This window comes from Herpailurus yagouaroundi, unplaced genomic scaffold (assembly GCF_014898765.1).
Source record: "Herpailurus yagouaroundi ecotype Mexico unplaced genomic scaffold, PumYag 141, whole genome shotgun sequence".
Lineage (NCBI taxonomy): Eukaryota > Metazoa > Chordata > Mammalia > Carnivora > Felidae > Herpailurus > Herpailurus yagouaroundi.
The window spans coordinates 47,147,229-47,166,036 of NW_024412396.1; the positions used below are offsets into that span (position 1 = coordinate 47,147,229).

Below are 18,808 nucleotides of genomic sequence, written 5' to 3' on the forward strand. Positions count from 1 at the left end.
ACACACACACACACACACACACACACACACACACACACACACACACACATTTTCTTCTTTTGTTTCAAGGAGGCTACTTTTCCATGCCTCCACATGTCCTCAACTTTCCCCCCCGACTCTGGTCCTCACACCCACATTCTTCCTCCTAACCCCCCACCGCTCCTTTACTGGCTCCTGGATCTCTTCTACCCCCTCTGACTTGACCAATGGATGCTGTGTCCAGCTAGGACCTCTCTAACACTTCTGTCCACAGTATTTATTGAGCATCCCCTATGTATGGAATGAGACACTAAATCCTTCCACTAATCAGCTCAGAAGCATCGCTCAGTGCTCAGTTTATTTCAACAAATAATTATGGCACAATGGTGTCAGGCACTGTCTGAGGGACACGAATGACATCATCTTTGCCCTCAAGGAACACATCATCTGTGTGATGAGAAAGACTACAAACAGTCATGTTATAAGAAGCGCTAAACTAGTAGCATGAACAAAATACTACAGAACGATACCGAAGCATATGTTCGCATTATGATTTTCGCCATCTTACGTGGTTTGGGTGGCGACCCCAGCTTTGCCTTTTGTTCAGCTCCATCTCCATTCTCTCTGACAACAGACATTCTTGCCAACACAGTAAATAGCACTAGCCAATCTGGAGCTCTTAGTTGATCTGGATGACTTCGTCCAAGAAAATCTCCCTGACCATGGTGGTCCCCAGCAAAAATAATTACATATCACCCCATGATGCTCTTATACATTTTTAACTACTTGTAAATATCTAGTCTGCCCAACTAGATTGCCAAAAATCCAGCGGACACCAATTCCATTGGCCCCATGTTTAATTTCATCCTATCCTTCACAGGGCTGAACAGTCATACACGTACTGATGCTATTCAGTCTCTAGTTGTTAAATAAACAAAGGTATATATGAAAGAAAGTATTCACATCCCAAGTGCATAAACATGGTATCCTGAACCTGAGCTGAAAGGACAAGGGTCTGAATCACCAATAGTGGGAGACATCAATCATATACCCCCTGATAGGAGGCCCTGAGAAGGATGCAACATCATTTCTGTGGCACTCTCACCCGAATTCATAACCTGACTGTAACTCTTAGAAAACAGTACACAAACCTGAAGTGAAGGGCTTCTATAAATTGATTACCCAGTACTCTTCAAAAAGCATCAAGGTATGAAAGATAAGGAAAGACTATGGAACTAATGACTACAGATTAAAGGGCGTTAAGAGGACATGACAACTAAACACGACGTGTGATCCTAGATGAATCCTGGACTAGAAAGAAGACATCGGTGTAACTACTGGAAGAATGTGTATAAGGCCTGTAGATTGTGAGGCATTGCATCAACGTTAATTTCCTGATCGTGATCATGGTACTGAGATTATCTGAAGAATCTAAGTATAGAGTACATAGAAATTCTTTGTATCATTTGTGTGAGTTTCTCTGTAAAATCTGAGATTATTTCAAAATTAAAAAATGTTTAAGTCTTACTCATTGGTTGAGGGTCAGCATTGAGATACTTTGTAAACCTAACTGCCAAAGCTTTTTAGCTAATAACTCAGTTCTGACGGGGACCTTCCATCATTCTCAGCTGTTTTGTAAATCAATCAAGCAGAATGGTTTTTCCTGTACTGTTATTTTGAGAAAATGGTCAGAAATCACTTTTATTAAGCACCACAGTACCATATAACTCAATTCTTTAGTGTTAGAGGCACTCAGGCATGTGAAGTGTTCATTCCCTCCACCTCATCACTTCCACCCTCACCCCCACCCTGATGTCACCATCAAAACATTGACCACGTAAGAAACTCAACCTTAGTTCCCTGGGAAAGTTCATAAAGACTTCAATACTGCTACTTTTCAGCAGGGTTCTGATGTGATCATAGGTTGGGTTTTGTTTTATTTTATTTTTACAGCATCGAATACCTCCTTTCAACCCAATAAGGTCTTGAATGAAAAGACCTCAAAAGCCCTTGACTCCTTTTACTCAAGAAATCTTCAAACTATGATCAACGGAGAAGTCAGTGTAGACTGTGGAAAGATTATTAGGAGATTCAAACACTGTTTCCTGAGCCTGGAACTTCGGACAGTCACCTAACGTGATCAGTCTGTTTCCACATCAGTAAAATGGGAATGAATGACATCTATCCTACCCCACAGGATTGCTTTAAGAATCATCATGAGATAATATTGGTTATATATTATGATAGGGTAAAAAAAAAAAAATCCATGTGCTAAGGATAGAGAAATTGATGCAGAGGTTCATGGCAACAAACTCACACAGGGACTGAGTCCAGAACCCAGAACTTTTTATTTCTACTCTAGGTTTCTACTCACTAGATCAAAAATGCCTCCCTCCAAAAGTATACAACACAATTCACTTCACTTCCAAAGGCTAAACCACATCTCCGGTGGAAAAATTCCTAATATATGAGCCTGTTCAAACTTTCAGTACAAGTTCAAGATCATATTCATCAGATGTAACAGGAGGCATATTGGGATAATATTAATTAATTTTATTCCACCATGAAGTGAGTACCTCCAAACAGCTTTTAGTTCTCTCCCCGAGTAATGATCTTGTGTTCCCTCAAGTGCTATATAAAGGCAATCGCAGGCTGCAGCCCATTAGGTGCAGAGAGGGATGCACAGTAAGCAGGAAGGTTTAAAGGGGTACAATTGATGTGAACATCATATTTTTATTAAATCCTTCTCTCTAAAATACCAGTAGCAAATTGCATTACTGACTTTAAAGTACCTTTAAAAAATTAAATGCATATTTCTCACTCCCTGGGTTACAGAATACAGAACCCGATTTCTACAGTCTCAGTAACAGAAATAAAGGATCAGATTGTTCTAGGCGGGAAAAAACATCAGACAGACAGCAAGAGTCATCACTTTTACATCAACAGTTCTCCCCAGGGGATTTGAAGGTTGTAACAAATTTAGAAAGTTCTATATCTTTGGTTCTCCTATCTTTGGGTTAAGACTAAAAAAATTAGGTGACACTTCTGAAGCATTCTGGGTGGTGCTTTCCTGAGCTGAGGACAAAGGAAACTAGTCAGATCGTTTTCATCTTGATGACTAATTTTTTTTTATATGGAACTTGAGCAGTGCTACTCATTTAACAAAAGCAACAACAAAACAATAGATGTGTTCACTGCTCACACAGCTCTTGCAACTCCTGAGGTCACACACACACACACACACACACACACACACACACACACACACGGGACTTCATTCCTAATAGGCATCAAGAGGGAATGTCTAGAAATGATGGTTTTGAAGATGAGTTCTCTGTGACATTCTGCACAGAATTTTAACTGGAATTGTACTTTGGGCGGTCTAATTGTCTACTCTTCAGGCTTGAAATTGCTTTTAATAAGGTTGTCTTTTAAAACTGTATTCATTACAAACGTCCCTTTCTTTGGTTGGACCTGAGAAAAAGTGAGGGATATCTATCTATCTATCTATCTATCTATCTATCTATCCATCAGCCATCCATCTATCTATATCTTCCCCTCTTTGAGGAAGTATTCGTTGGAAAAGGAGTATTAGTTGAAAGGAGAGCCAATTAAACCATAATCAAAGGAGGCATTATAGTTCCAGAAAAAGCTCAAGGAAAAGTATTACAAGCAACTGTAGGAGCTATTGGATCAGGCTCTAAAGGAAAGGGTTGAGAGATTCACCCAGTTAGCATAAAAGTTGGAAATAAACTTCTTCTCCCAGAATACAGAAGCACCAGAGTAGCTCTAGATGAGAAGGATTATTTTTTATTTAGAGACAGTGGATGACATTGTTGGAAAGTATGCAGATTGAAATAAATAACTACTTAAATGGCATCACGTGAAGCTGCCCATTCCACTGAAGTTCTGAAAGCTTTCATGATGTCCGTGTCTCTATTTTAAAATAAACTAACGAGGGTGCCTCGGTGGCTCAGTCGGTTGAGCGTCTGACTTCGGCTCAGGTCATGATCTCGCGGCTCGTGAGTTCGAGCCCCACGTCGGGCTCTGTGCTGACAGCTCAGAGCCTGGAGTCTGCTTCGGATTCTGTGTCCCTCTCTCTCTCGGCCCCTCCCTCGCTCATGCTCTCTCTCCCAAGAATAAGTAAAACATTTAAAAAAATTTTTAATAAAAAATAAAATAACGATATTCAAACTTCAAAAATTATAAATAAAAAAATATTAACCTATCTATATTCCTATATTCCATACATAGGAATGTGCAAGTGGCAGCACAGAACAAGGGTAAAGGAATACAGGTCCTGGAGTCAGGTTGCCAGGGATCGAAATCTGGCTCCTTATTATTAGTGAGGGCTTAGGTACATTTCTTAACCTTATTCCTAAGCCTCAGTTTCCATACCTGTAAACTGGGGCTAAGACAAGCACCTACTTCATGGGGTAATCATGAGGATCAAATGAACTATCCTAAAGAAAACACTCAGAAAATGCCTGATACATAAATATTGGCCATCATTATGTAGAGAAAAGGGGATAAAGTATAACATCAACCATCAAGGCATTTGAAAACCCATGACAGCCAGCTCCCTGCCTCCTGTGCCTCCTCTGAGTTTCCTTCCTTCACCTTAAGACATTTGTCTTCAAAGCCACGTTCATGCCACTCTCTCAAACCTCACTCAACCTCTCTGGATTGATCTTTCTCAACTGAAAAGTGGAAAACTTGAACTGGATCATCTTCAAAGTGCCCTCCAGTTCCTTTTTGTTTTTTTAAAGGATGTAAATTCTGACTGAGTCTGTTGGAAGATACTATAAGCAAGGTGAGACAAGGAGCTCAGGCAATGCTACAACACATTACTACGCTTGGCTGGCCACACCAAATGAGAAAGATGAGGACATGTACTACCCCCAAAAGGAGAAACTGAAGCCCAAGCTCTGCTAGTAAAATTAAAATAGATAAGCAATAGCCATCCTTGGATAAATCTTTCCATGGGAGTTTGCCTTATGTAGACAGTTCATTTTGGTTCTCCTTCCGAGCCCCAAGCTAGAACTCCGAAACTAGGTGGCTTTTTGTAATTTAAATTTAGTCGATTTTTTTTTTTTAACTTCCAGTTCAAAGGCAAGCTGTCGTTGAAAATTTTAGGACTACAAACAACTATACGGATTTCAAATGATAGTATAGATCGGTTGGACATATTTTTATTAACTTGGAAGCTCACACTTCATCAATGAGAGCAAGTTACAATGCTATGAATCCAACAGCTAAGTCAAAGTAACAGAACAGATGACAAGGAGGAGAATGACAGGAAGAGCAGGCTGCATCCTCAGCAGAAACCAACTGGAACCAACTACATGGGCTTTTTCACACACGTGAGCATGCAGGAATATTACAGCACAGGAGGTTTCTTCCGTATTTGCTAGGAACAGGGCCACACGCAGATGAGGCAGAACACCCCCAAAGTGGGTGAGGTTGTTCTGTCCTCTCACAACTGAGAGCAAATGCCCAGGTCAGCTCTTACACATTTCAAGCAGGAGAAGAGTAGGAGTCCCTTCTGTCTCAGGCTACCAGGGAAGCACAAAGAGTCCATTTGTGGGTTTCTTTGCTTAGTCTTTGCTTTTGTTCGGTTGGTTTGTTATTTTAATGAGAGGTCTAATTCAGGAAGATTTGCAAAGCCCGGATTGTCAGAGCAGATCTTCCCAAACCCTTACAAGCAGCCTGTTGCCTGGGCAGCTACTTGGATCTCCCAACCCAAGCCAAATGGCAGTGCCCATGTCTCTGGACCTGTGCTCCCATGGAGGCTGGAGACCCTGACCACACTGATCCGAAGAAGTTCCGAATCTTCAGATCAGCTCAGCTGAGTATTTTCCTAATCAGAGATCCTCTTTAATTTGGACTCATCCCCTCGGCTGTAAAATGGGAACGTGGAGCAAGGAATACCACCCTGGACATGCAGACCCCGTATGGCCGTACTCGCTTCATTCCACCCGAGTACAGCAGCCAGCTCCGACCTCCGATCCCTGGACTCCACCTGCCAGGTGCAGCCAAAGGAGGCAGACTTAGCCAAGCACTTCCCCCAGCCATTTTCTCTGATGGTTGAAGCCAGAAGCCAGGAGCCCACCATTCTCCGTTACAGGGCCCATCCCATCGTCCAAGCAAGCCTCAGTTCCCACACGAGGCCCGGGCCCACGTGGGTAAGCATGCACACACAGAAAGCAGAGGGCCAGGCGGAGGACACGGCGGTAGCCACACCCACGCTAACATGGCGGTGGGAACCCAGAAAAACAAAAGACAAGCCGGGGGGAGGAAAAGGAAAGAAAGAAAGAAAGAAAAAAAACGATCAAACAAAAAACAAACAAAAAAAAAAACCAACTATGATGGTTTTGCCCTCACTGTAAGACAGGCCGGCTAAGACATACCTTTTGACTAGGACTGCACAGCTGTTCGTTCTTGGGACTGCCGACAAGGTGGATGGTCTTCTCCATCGCCCCAGGGACCTTGAGCAAGTGTTGCTTTGGTTTATTTCAGGAGGTGCTATTGGAAACATAAAACAAAGTGCCTGGAGGGCACTATAAAAAAAATAGAAGAAGAGACACGGGAGACTTGATCATCCAACGGGAATTTATGTTTGTAAACAGGGGCCAAGGGGAGAGGGAAATATACTGTGAGGTATCATTCTTTCGTCCATGAGCGCGGCCTCGGGTTGCTTTGTCACCGCTGAGTCCATGACTTTCTGTTTATATTCCATTCCTGCATTTGGAAATTGCTCTTCGCCAGGAGGAAAGTGAGGAAAAACCCAGCAACAACACCACAGCGGCTATGCTGGCGGAGGGGAGGAGCCCAGGAGGCGCTGGAGGGAGGCCACACGCGGAGGCCCAGACTTCCCAGGAGCTGCTGACATTTTCTCGCAAGCAGGGAGGAAGACGGAAAGGTCAGGGAGCAGAAATGGGGAGGGGGTCTGCCGTAGGGAGCCACACACTCCGTGGGGTACAGAAAGTGCCATCATCTGCAGGCGAGGAAATCCTCCTGACTAGGTGTCCTTGAATCAACCCCTCCCCCAGCGGCTCTCTCCCAAGCAGGATATCACTTCAATTGCTTTGATTTCCCTTCGCGCGCTCTCTCTCTCTCTCTCTCTCTCTCTCTCTCAAAAAAAGGTCCATTTCTAATAATAGCTAGAATACATAAATAATAATTTTTAATGTTATTCGTTCTTTGTTTCCAAACCCAATGTTCCTCCTCTCTTCATTTTGCCAATAAATGGGAAAACTGAGGAAATCGACTCTGCTCGTGTCAGAAAGATCCCCTCCCCCCCAAAGAGAGACAATCCACCTAACTTCCCATTTCTATGGAAAATAAACAGTACTTCATGATGCCATCTCTCTGAAGGACTGTTATCCTGCTCTTTTGTTCTGCTTTGTTTCAGTAGTTTGTGCTTCGGTTGTACATACCCAGAACAGAGGGGAAGGGGGAAAGGATGCGAGGAAGGAGACAGGAGAAAGCAAGGATGGAGGGAAAACCTAAAGTTGACTTTCATTGAAAAAAAATATATATCAGACCCAGAATAACGACCACAGTCAGAGGGTGGCGGCTAGTCGCCCAGAGAGTCTGGTCCGTGGGTTTAGCAACTGCCCTTTTTATCTGCTGTGGGTGAACCCCGGCCACTGCGGCGTCCTCGGCAGGAGCGAGGCTCTTCCAAATCGTCCTCATCAAAGCCGTGGAAAGTTGACGTGTCACTTTCTGATGTGGAACCGAATAAGTCCTCCGTGGTGCGTGCTGCGGCCGCTGCCTCCTCCTTCCTGCCTTCTCCTCCCAAATGAGCTGACATGTATGATGAATATATCAGCACATGGGTTAAGCAACAGACAGCATCATTAATACTCTTATTACATTCTTACAATGTTACTCTTAATAGCAAGATCATAAACCATTTCACACCAGGAGGGATTAGCTGGGTGTATCACCTGGTGATAGGGATTTAGGGTAACGGGACAAAGCCAGCGTTTCCAGCGAAAAGGATTCCTCCCCCTCCCAGAAAAGCATCATCTCTACCAGAATATATACGTCCACAGCTCTGACAGCGACAGATTCAACCGTGGTCTTTCTTTCTCCTCTTCCGTATGCACACATATGCATGCACGCTCGCTCAACCCCGCCCCAGACAATGAGTTTCCTTGGTGGTTTTTAAGCCTGGTTGGTATTTCTTTGGTGTTTTCGGTTGGTGTTTCTCTTTGAACATCGTGTGTCCTTCACTTTGACAGTCAGCTTTACAAAGGTATTACTATCAGATAACCCATTCGAGGTGGTTATTTTTATTTTTATTTTTATTTTATTTTTATTTTTACCCGCTTCTAATCCCATTGTTTCCGCACCCTTTCAATTCTGCCCTTACACCATGTAGTTCATTTGCACTGAAAGCACGAAGAAGTTGGAAAGTCTGATAAGTGGTAGGTAATAAGAAAGTCTCTCATTTTCTTTAACGACTGGAGGAAATTTCTGTGATCTGCACCTGCATCCGTGAGCATGCACATATACAGCTGTGTGCACACACGTGCACGCGTGCAGGTAAACACACATACTCCAGCCGCTAAACATGCCCAGGTCTTAGTTACTCCAGAAAGTCCAGAGTTGTCAAATCGGCCTCAGAGCACTAAAAAAGCAGGAAATAGGGGTTTATAAAGCCTAATAAAATACAGTATCCTGAAATCTATAAAACTCAGGTTTAAACTTATTCCCCTTGTAAATGGGCCCCAGGACTGCCCCCAAATGAGGTCACGATGTTTCACTGATGGTGTCAATTTCAGGAATCTCACTTTCTCCCCAGGAAACAGAGGTAGTGGAGTAGATGGGAAGGGAAAGAGTTTTTCTGAGCTTCACAGTCTTCCTTGGAAGGACTCCAAGGAGGCCCTAGAGAAGTATTCGCCCACCTGCCTTAACAAGCGTATCTCATGGGCTAACGCCACCTGTTTACTCCCAAGGTATTGACTATTTCAGGAACATCAGAGTCAGACCTTGACTAAATCATCCACCAAAATTGGCAAATGCAATGAGAACACCTAGGCTGGTACCAAATGGCCCCCTGAGTCACATAGCAGACAGATCCTGGGAAGAAAAAGCTGAATAAAGGCTGTGAGGAGAGAGGCTTTGGACAGACAATACCGGCTGCCCACTTTTGGTCCCCCACGGATCAGATTCAAGTACCCCATCTTTTGTAGGAAAGGAACGGGGAAAATTATAGTAGTTTGCAGTGAGAATTCTGAAGCCTCCCTCTCTAATGCACCCCAAACGCGTAACAGTCCGTCACATTCTGCCTATCACTCCGCCAGGTGACTTTGCTCCTGGCAATAGAGAGTCTGTCTGATCACTTGCTTTTAAAAAACACTGAATTGCATTTCGCTTGTTGCATTTTCTTTAAGTATTTCTAAAACTATTCGTTTTCTTTTGAGTATTTAAAACCCAGAGTCCAGTGTCATAACAGCCCTCTCTTCTAAGCTGACAACGGTAGAGTAAAAAGTTCAACATTAGGTATTAGGTTTGGAAAACAAATGAACACAGACAGGCCACCCTGTCGGGTCCTTAAGAGTTCCATGAGGGTATGTGCAATGGAAACCATGGTCCTTTTTCAATTACTGAGTTGCTACTCAAGTCAGTCTGGATCCCTAAACAACCCAAAACCCAAATATAAAAGGTTTGCAAGCAAGCAAGGGAAGAACTGAGTTGTTGTAGTAAACCCAGGTGTGTACTTCCCTTGGGACTTGGAGCAGGAAAGACCCTGGGGAGGAATATGGAAAGGAGCAATGACTTCTCACTGCTAGCACGAACCACCCAACTGAACTGTATTTCGCCTACTAGTCAGCAATGGACCAGACTAAAGATGAATCTGAGATCTTTTCTCCACCCTGCCTTGTGCTTTGGCTCAGCTGGGACATAAAACAATATGAAAAATAGGTAGCACCAACCAATCATGACCAGCCAAAAATAATGGTTTGGTTAGAATTGAAAAACACAACAACTTGAACAAAACTTGAAGACCTGAACTCATGTTGAGAATGAAAGGATAAGACCATTGTCTTTTTTGGTCATTTTAGTCTTTGGAGAGGTTAAAGATGAAAATTTCAAAACGCGCCAAATCGATTCCAGATTAGCCCTGAGAATTCCTGTCCTTTTGCTCCCTTGATCTATCAGGGTCTCTTTTGTCTATTTTATATGAGAAAATGGGAGGAGTGGCCAATGGAGGTGGTATTTACGCAGCTGCCCATGAGCCCAGGGGTCTCAGACTCCCGCAATTCAAGATGTGGCTGCTCTCCCTATGGTCATGCTTCCACACTCTTCCAGTTCGCCCCCGGCATTTCCTAGAACAAACGCATCTTCTCGTTATGTGCGCATCATCCGACACAAGGAGGCATGTGGCCCCGCGCCTCTGTGTCTTTCCCGGACGCTACCTCCCTGCTGTCCACAACACACACAAAGAAACAGCCACGTCGTGGAAAGGCCAGACACAAGCCAAAGACTCCTTTCCCTTTTTGCTCCATCTCGGGGCATCATTTTGGTTCTTAAAACTCAAAGAAGAAAAATATGAAAATGACCTGAAAACTCCTCTCCACTCAAAATCACCACCGTCACTTCTCCACGCGAGCCTTCAACTCCCACACAAGACAGCAGAGGGGTGCAAGTGGTCCTGGTCTATGGGCACAGATGCAGGTAGGGGCCACACTCACCAGAGCGTCCACAGTCCGCACAGGATACCAGCTCCTCAGGCCGCCCGCTCTTCTTGTTCATGTTAGAGCCCCCCAAGCAGAAGTCACAGTAGTTGTTGGGAATGACTGTCCCATCCGGTCCTTTCTGGGCTATAGAAACATTAAAAAAAAAAAAAAAAAATCCGATTTTTGACTGCCATGAGCTTCTACTGGCCCCTCTTCTCCCACGGCGTGACAGAATCTGCTCCGGAAAGAATATCAAGTCTAGGATATGAGGCCTTGTTACAACGAAGCGATTAAATGGGGCGAAGTTTTCTTTTTGATCCTCTTCAGTTCAACAGTTCTAATACCTTGCAAGCCATCCAGGGTTTAGTTTGATTTCTGCAATATTTGCAAAACCCATCTCTGTGTTTTTACAGAAACTACCCTTGCTCCTCTGATGGCATTCCCTGGATGAGCAAAGCATCTAGAAGGCCTACTAGTCAAGTAAACTTCTCTCATCCCTGAACAATCAGCCCTCGGGGCTTAGGCTCAAACAGCAGGTAGCAACCATAAACATTGGTGGGATGGGAGGGAGAGAATGGCCAATGCCTAGGCCTTGCCCTTAGGAAAGATGCTCTTATTCAGGAGATACTCCTTCTGCTCCTGAAAAGAAAAAACAAAGAAGGAAATCTCCTTCCAGGAAGGACATTGAAGATGCTTCTGGGCACTCTGATGAACATCTTGGCAGGTACACAAGGGTCCACTCTTAGGCCTCATCTCCCTAAAGTCCAGACTCATTGACATGGAGAAAACTCAGGACTAGTTCATCAGCAGACTTCAAGCACCTAGAAACAGAACTGGACACTTAGCCTCGCCTCATGCCAAAGATAGGTTGAATGGTGAGTTAGTGAGCGCGTCTTGAGGCTTAATATCTTCATAAGCCACCCCTGCTGAAGGTCCTCATTCAAACGCAAAGAAAAAATCTTAGGACATGATCTTAAAAACAAAGCTTGCGAGAACGGCACCTATTGTCAAGCCCTGAAATCATTCTCAGTTCCTAGGAGATGGCTGAAAAGGCTTGGACAGGTTTCTTTGCATGGAGAGAAATGCCTCCATTCTCCTGGTTTTCGATCCTCGTTGTGGAGATTTTTTTTTGTCACGTTAACACTCCCTGTTTGCAACTAAGAAGAAAAGTCTGTCTGTTTATGGGATCAGCCTAAACCACAGGGGTATCTTCTTCCTCACTATACCCAATGTCTGCTGCTATCTTTCATTATTTACTGGCTAACATTAATCAGGGTCCCGTAGGGTACAAATCTGTAAAAGGAAGCAGATATGTGAGCAGAAATACCATCCAGACAGTAAGTGATAAACGGATTCACCCACTTTAATATGATTCCCTCTGGCCTTCGCTTCCTCCATGCCTCTGCTTTGCCTCCAGGAATAGAAAAACTTACCTGGGAAGGCAGAAGACAAAAGCTTGCAGAATTACATTACAGAGAGTTAATCCATTTATCAGTTGCTATTTGGATTGTTTAATCAGTTTCTAAGTCATTGATTTTCATCTTTAGGGAGGCAGCCAATTCTCTGCAAAAACGTGTTGGCTGTTGGGGACAGGCAGAGGAGTTGGCCACCCTTGTGGCCTGTTGAGTGTCTTCATCAAGGACTGTGTCTTAAAGACATGACATGTCACACAGAACGGTTTTGCAAATAATCTCCAAAAATCTCGCAAAAATGTTACTCTAAAATTTTCATTGTCCAAGTCCAGAAAGAAGCTCCTTTCTTCTTTCTCTCTTATTTGCCACCTTCACCATGTTTAGAACTCCCTTAAGAAAATCCAAGCATGTCTATGAAGCAAATAAACTCAGGGTTTTCCCATTATAGACTATCCTAAAAATCAATCCAAAAGTGAACAGGAAGAAGTGGGGTATATGAAATTAAGGGGCTGAGTGTAAACCAAAGCTAACTTTCGTCATTGATATGAACTAGAAACAAAATGTGGCCATGCCAGTCATAACTCAGGTAGCTTCCCGCATGAAAAGCGATCAAAGAATTCCACGTAGATCATCCCACTAAAAGTCTCAGGAACCACATCCTCACCATCTGTCTCTCCTGTACTCTTAAGGACTTTCTATTATGTCAGATTTTCTCTCTTTTCACAAAATCTTAAAGCAACCAAAGAATCTGGTTTTCTCCAACACACTATATGCCTTGCAATTTATGAGGATGAAGTAGAATATAGACTATAAGAACTCCCAGGTAATTCTTTACAATCTTCATCACCAACAGACCATTGGATGCCCTCATCGAATCAGGAACTCTAATACTGCAAGAATTAAAAATTCAGAAATGATCTAGCAGAGCAAAGCAGATAGTGATAGAGAAATTGGTCCTGTGTAAAAAAGCCAAAGGAACAGCATTTATCTAATGAAGAGAAGTTTCTGAGAAGACTGGATCAGAGCAGGATCCCCACATATATTTGTGTTGGTTGCTGGCCATACAGAATGCCTGGTCAAGGGGGTGAAGAAGGTGCTAAGACCCCGTTGTAGGCCCTGCTGTGTGTAGCTGTGACATGTCAGGGCTGGTGGGGAGGGGAAAGGTATCATTTTAGTCTAGCATTGACCCAGTATACAAAGTGACAGTGAATATTAGGCTTCATTTTTGGCAAAATCCTACTCTCTTCTCATAATAGTGAATTCAGAACTTCCTTTCATCTTGGTATAATGGTGTGGGATAGACTAATCAATAGCTTTTGCCTCTGGTCCTCTTATAGTTTTTGGTATTTAGAATTGGTTTCAGGGTGATTTTTCCCATAAAGTTCTCCCAACTCCCCAGCCAAAATGGCCAGTCAGGCCTTGGGAGGGCACTCTGTTGACATCACTTTTATGACCCTTCTCTTGTTTATACACATGTACTCCGGCCTCATCGACCTGTACTAAACGATCTACTCCTCCAGGTCGGGCACCATGTCTAACTCATCACCGGAACACCTACATGGCCTGCGTGCAGGAAATGGTTAACCACAATGTGTAGGATGAATGGCTTAGAAAAGGATGGCAGAGATGTGAGCAGACAGCCCAGTGACACCCCTGGGACATCCTCCTAGTGGGGACAGAGCACTGTGTTTGCTCGCCCTGTGGCAGAGTTATCTGTCGCTCGGAATATCATTCACTACATGGTTTATTTCTCAAATCCTCAGAGAGAAGCGCTGGTCCATGTCTAGATGGATTGGTCAGTCATCTGGCCTGGCATCAGGTCCAGCTCCCGGAGTAAACCAGAGTGGGTGGCTGAGGGCCCGGGGCTGCTGGAAGAATAACACTGTAGCCCTACTATGGTAGGAGAAACAGCATCCTGTTCACAAACATACAAAAAAAGTAGAAGACTGTGATTCATTGTCTCTTGAGAAGGGGACACCCGGCTGCTACCCACTCAGGCTCCCTCTTGTTCAATGGCTTCTTGAAAAGAAAAAGAAGCAGACATGTACTATGCTTCAAAACTGTGACAGATCTTATGCTGGATGCTTTACATACATTGTTTCATTGATTCTCACAAAAACTTTGTGAAGTGGAGATTATTCGACAGATGAGGTAACTGGGACTCAGAGAGATTAAGGGGCTGGCTTCAGGCCCGTTCCAAAGTGCAGGAGGGGAGATTCACCCCTGAGCTGTCTATGTCCCCAGAGACTCTCTGCCTCCTGGAAAGTCCAGAGGCAAACACTTCCTGGCCATACCTCGCATATAAAATATTTCATAAATCTCTTTCCAGTCAACTTGATTCACCCATATGTCAATTAGGAAGCCCAAAGGGACAAAAATTATTGAGATCGGCCTGATAAAAGCAGAAATTCCCTTTGAACTTAAATTTGATGTCCCTACCACGGTACTCCACGCTGGGTGATCCTGTTTATTGTCACATACTCTGTGAAAACACTTCTCCAGAGAATTCCAGAAGCTCTGGAAGGAATTTTTTCAAGCAAAGCTTACACCACAGCTATACTGGCCTATGGCCTGACCCAGCCATGAGCAATTTCCTGGTACCGTGTATGAGATCATTATAAAAAGGATTTTACTATAAATAGGAAGCTCACCCAGACCTGGTGAGAGGGATTTAAATAGAGATTCTGCTTCTGCCTCTGGGAAATCGAGTCCCACTTTATAGAATAAGACAACAGGAGGGCAAAGACCCGAGTGGTATCTCGATGGCAACGTCCGTAAAGATGGATTTGGTTTTTCATTGATTAATGTTCACAGGCTGAGATCATATAAGAGATACGAGGGAGCTGCCAAGAAAATAAAGTGAGCCCGAAGAGTTTAGGAATTTACCTGGGGGAGATAACTCTAAAAATCTCAAAGGGGGAAAAAAATGGAAATCAAGAACAAAGTTCACGAAAATACACACACACACACACACACACACACACACACACACACACACACACAACAGAAGATGGGAGGGAGCATTCCAATCAAACCAAAAGAAAGGAAAAGCCAAGCCCCAAACAGTCTCCCTGCCACGCCCGGTAAAGGGTGAGCAGTCATTCTGGAAAGGTCTCAGGGTACACTACGGGATTTTTTTTTCACTCTGATCAGGCCACGTGTCTATGGCAAACAAGGCCCCGAATCTTCCCTAAAACTCCCACCCACACGGGGCTGTCTTCGCCCCTTTCGGTCTGATTTCTGCTCTGACGTGCCTGCCCCTCATGAAAAGAAAGAGTGGCGGGGACGGCCTGGCCACCAGCAACATCCCCTCAGCTGGTTCTACCAAGACCAAAGCTGTGTCCCAAATGTCCTAGGGAAATAGGAAGCAAGCCAGGAGTTGAGGCTCCTCTGTGGCACATCCACAAAAGCGTGACTTCACATCCTGAGCAGAAGCTCAGCCGGCCTGCCAGGGCCTGGTGTGCACACGCACACGGCCGTGCTCTGTGCCCACGACCCAGCTGCAGCCCAGGGACCATGTCCTCCAGGGCCTGCTAGTTGGGTGTGTGGCCCTTGGGGAGCCTGAGGGGCAGCGAGAAGAGCCCTCCAGGAGGAGCTGTGCCTCGCCCCTCTCACTTGCTCCCCCACCGCCCTCCACGGCTGACAGCTCCCATCCCTCCGCAGGGCTGACCTGTTTCCATGGCAACCGGAATCCTGGGCTCTGGCAGCCTCTGGTCTTGCCACCTGTTATTACTTCATCTCTCAAGTGTAAAGCATCCTAGCCGGTGCCACTTGGCTGTGCAGAGCGCATCTTCAGAGGACGGAGTAAAGCAAAGGGGAGAGGAAAAAGGGAGAGCGGAAAGGCAGCCCCAGCCTGGCCACACAGGACACACGGGACAGGCCGGGCTAGGGGAGGAAGGGAAGGCGAGGAGGGAGGGTGTAAGCCAACGTGCCTTCCCTTCAGAATCAGCGAGCAGGCCTCAGCTGGAGGCCACCGCCACATCCTGCTACCTTGTACCCAGCCTTTAATGAGGGCCGTGGGAGGGGCAGGGAGCGGGTGGCCGCTGGGGCAGCTGCACAGAGATCTGCGCGGGCCCACACAGAGCAGAGCAAGGAGAGGGTTAAAGTAGCAAGATAAAGACTGTGGGGAAGGCTGGACCAGAGGGCAAACAGAGTCTCAAAGCCTGGATAAATGGCCTTAATTCTCATGCTCTTGCTCACCCTACTCCTTACGTGTTTACTCATATAAATTATCCCCAAGGCCTGACACCTTTTTTCACTGCTTCCCGAGAACTGATGAAAAAATAAATCCTACAGATCCAAGGAATAAAAATGTTGGGATTCCATTCAGGCCGGTTCTTCTTGGCTACAAACAGCAACTCGGGCCCCACCCCAGGGCTCCAGAAGGAAGACGAACGATGCCTTCCTCCCTGAACGTGGAAAGGCAAGGGGCCTGGGGAGCCTGGCAGCGAAACAGACTCCGGGGTCCACTCCCCACACACCCGTTAGGCCACGAGAGTCCTCAACCGCAGAGAACTCGCTCTCCCTCACGGGCCATTTTGCCACCTAGCACCGAGGACAAAGTGAATGTATGGTAAGGATTAAGGAGACAGTGCTGCTAATGCAGAGGGATTCCAGGCACTGAGATCAGTCCGCCGGGAGAAACGAAGGCCAAGGGCTGATTCAGTGAGTCTCCACGTTTATGGACGGGCCTCGATCGCCACAGTCCACGTTGTTCAGGGCAACACGAGGAAGAATGAGCTGAAATGGCAGGGCATGCCGCAGGAAAGCTGGAAGCGAAGCCAGTTGAACAAAGACGCAGTAGAGGCCTCCGCCCGCGGGAAGATTTCTCTGGGCCAGGGGTTGAGTGCATGCCCTTCTAGAGGCTAGAGAATATACTAGCTGGCATCGTAAGGCCCCTTTTCGGCCTATGATTTGATGATTATGAGAGAGTGAAGGAAGGATCAGAAAAGCGAGGTGTTCCAAACCAGGGGAGCTCAGCATCTCCTCACGTGCTCTGCTTGTGGCCATGTCTCTCTCCCTGTTCATCGTGAACTCCCTGAGCGGGGTCTTTAATCGCAGAATCCCCAGCACCCAGCACAGCGACTGACCCAGCACTGGCAACAAATACTTAACGAAAGGGACGGACGATCTTCACAGAGGCTTTTTGGACATAGAAAAAACTCAGGCAGAGGGGAGGCAAAGACGAGGAGTGGAGTGGATGTCAAGTGTCCCCTGAGGACCAAGTGACCATTCTAAGGCACTGCCAGTGTCAGTCCTGTTCACAACGGGGACAGAAAGAGGGAGCAGCAGAAGTAACAGGCAGGCCCATCAGAGAGTATAAAGCTGTGATGGAGAAAGCCACTGGGCCCGCCCTCCCTCGGGAACCCTTTCCTTGAGGCATTTCTTGGAAAACCAGGAAGGAAGGACTTAAGAACTCCCAGACTCCGTTGGTCCCATAGCCCCTTGAACCCCATGTTTGGTCTCTCACCAGGGGCCCTGCAGCAGCTAGAGAGAAAACAGGCCATCTTACTCTGCGATTGGATGGCTGCAGGATCTTTATCAAAGTTTTAAGTGTGGTGTCAGTCACCTCACCCTTCCTTGCGTCTACCTTCTTTTCCTCCATCTTTATGGAGTGCAAAACTCAGACCATTAGACACACACCTTGACAATATTTACCCCTAAACACTGTGCCGTAAAAACAGAAAACATGTCTGCTCACATCTATGTCTCCATCCTGACAGACGTATTTGCTTAGAGTTGCAGTTCGCCAGGAATTTGGATACCACATCACCCATTCTGGGGCCAGATGGTCACATGACCCATCACTAATGTCCTTTGTGCTGCAGCCCCAGGCTGGCAACTTTGAGTCTGTCACTGATGCTTTGGAAAAGCAAGGAAAAGACCAAGCAAAGCTGATTACTTTTCTCGGTGCTGATTAGGGAAAGCACAAAGAGATATTTCAATTTTTCAGTGGAAGGTCATATGGGTCAGCTCATGCCCTGGCATAGCAACTTGTTATTGCCACCAAATGAGTCAGTTGAAGGGAAAAACGTTTAATCTGGGAGTAACTATGTCAACAGGGCTCTGAATGAAGTGGTGTCCTTCCCCTCAGAGAATTGCAGGACATCTCGGTGCTTTAGAGCAGGATAAGCCTCGTCCGTTTAAGTTGTCAGGATATTATTATTGTGATATTAGAATTCAGCCAGCCCCCTTCCTCTCTTGCTCCAGCCTTGCCTCTCTCCACACCTCTTCCCCACCACCTCCAGGGGGCGCAGGTACATGTCAACCCCAGCTGCCCACAGTGGACCAGCATTTTCTAGGTTCTCGAGACTGAAACACAGTACTCAGGGAAAGGAAAAGGATGCGCCTCAAGCGTAAGACCTGAGGATTACAACCGAGGCAAGAGACTACAGAGCCAAAGAGCAGCCCAGCCCAGGGATGAGGGCCCCGATGGGGGACACACCCAGAAAGCAGGCCAGGAAGCAGGTGCTGGGAGCCACAGACATGTTTGCCATGGGTAGGACGGAGCCTTAGGAAAAGAGTGAAAACCAAGTTTATCCCGTGGATTTAATAGTGCAACCTGGTTCCTGGCTGGTCATCTGAGTGAATCGACAAGATAAAATAGACTGAACATCAGTCTCCAAAAAGTGGATTTCTCTAAGGCAGTGGTTCATCTGGGAACTTGTTAAAAATGCAAATTCTAGGCCCCTACGCCAGACCCACTTGTTCTGAAATTGTGCGGTA

The 18,808-nt window shown here is 45.6% G+C and overlaps 1 protein-coding gene across 4 annotated transcripts in view; it reads right to left on the reverse strand.

Moving 5' to 3' along the window:
* The window catches only part of DPF3 (double PHD fingers 3), a 270,407-nt gene that overhangs the window by 54,652 nt on the left and 196,947 nt on the right, over positions 1-18,808 (reverse strand). For 2 of the 4 annotated variants that reach the window (XR_005791035.1, XM_040477594.1), the window contains exons 8-9: positions 10,686-10,814; positions 6,390-6,504 (exon numbers count right to left, since the gene is read on the reverse strand). Coding sequence is in view for 3 of the 4 variants with exons in the window: in XM_040477594.1 (XP_040333528.1) it covers positions 6,390-6,504; positions 10,686-10,814 (244 nt within the window). In the remaining variant the exon portion in view is untranslated. Of the gene's footprint in view, positions 1-6,389; positions 6,505-6,573; positions 7,789-10,685; positions 10,815-18,808 lie in introns of those variants that run through there. The other 2 variants (XM_040477593.1, XM_040477592.1) reach the window with 2 other exon arrangements.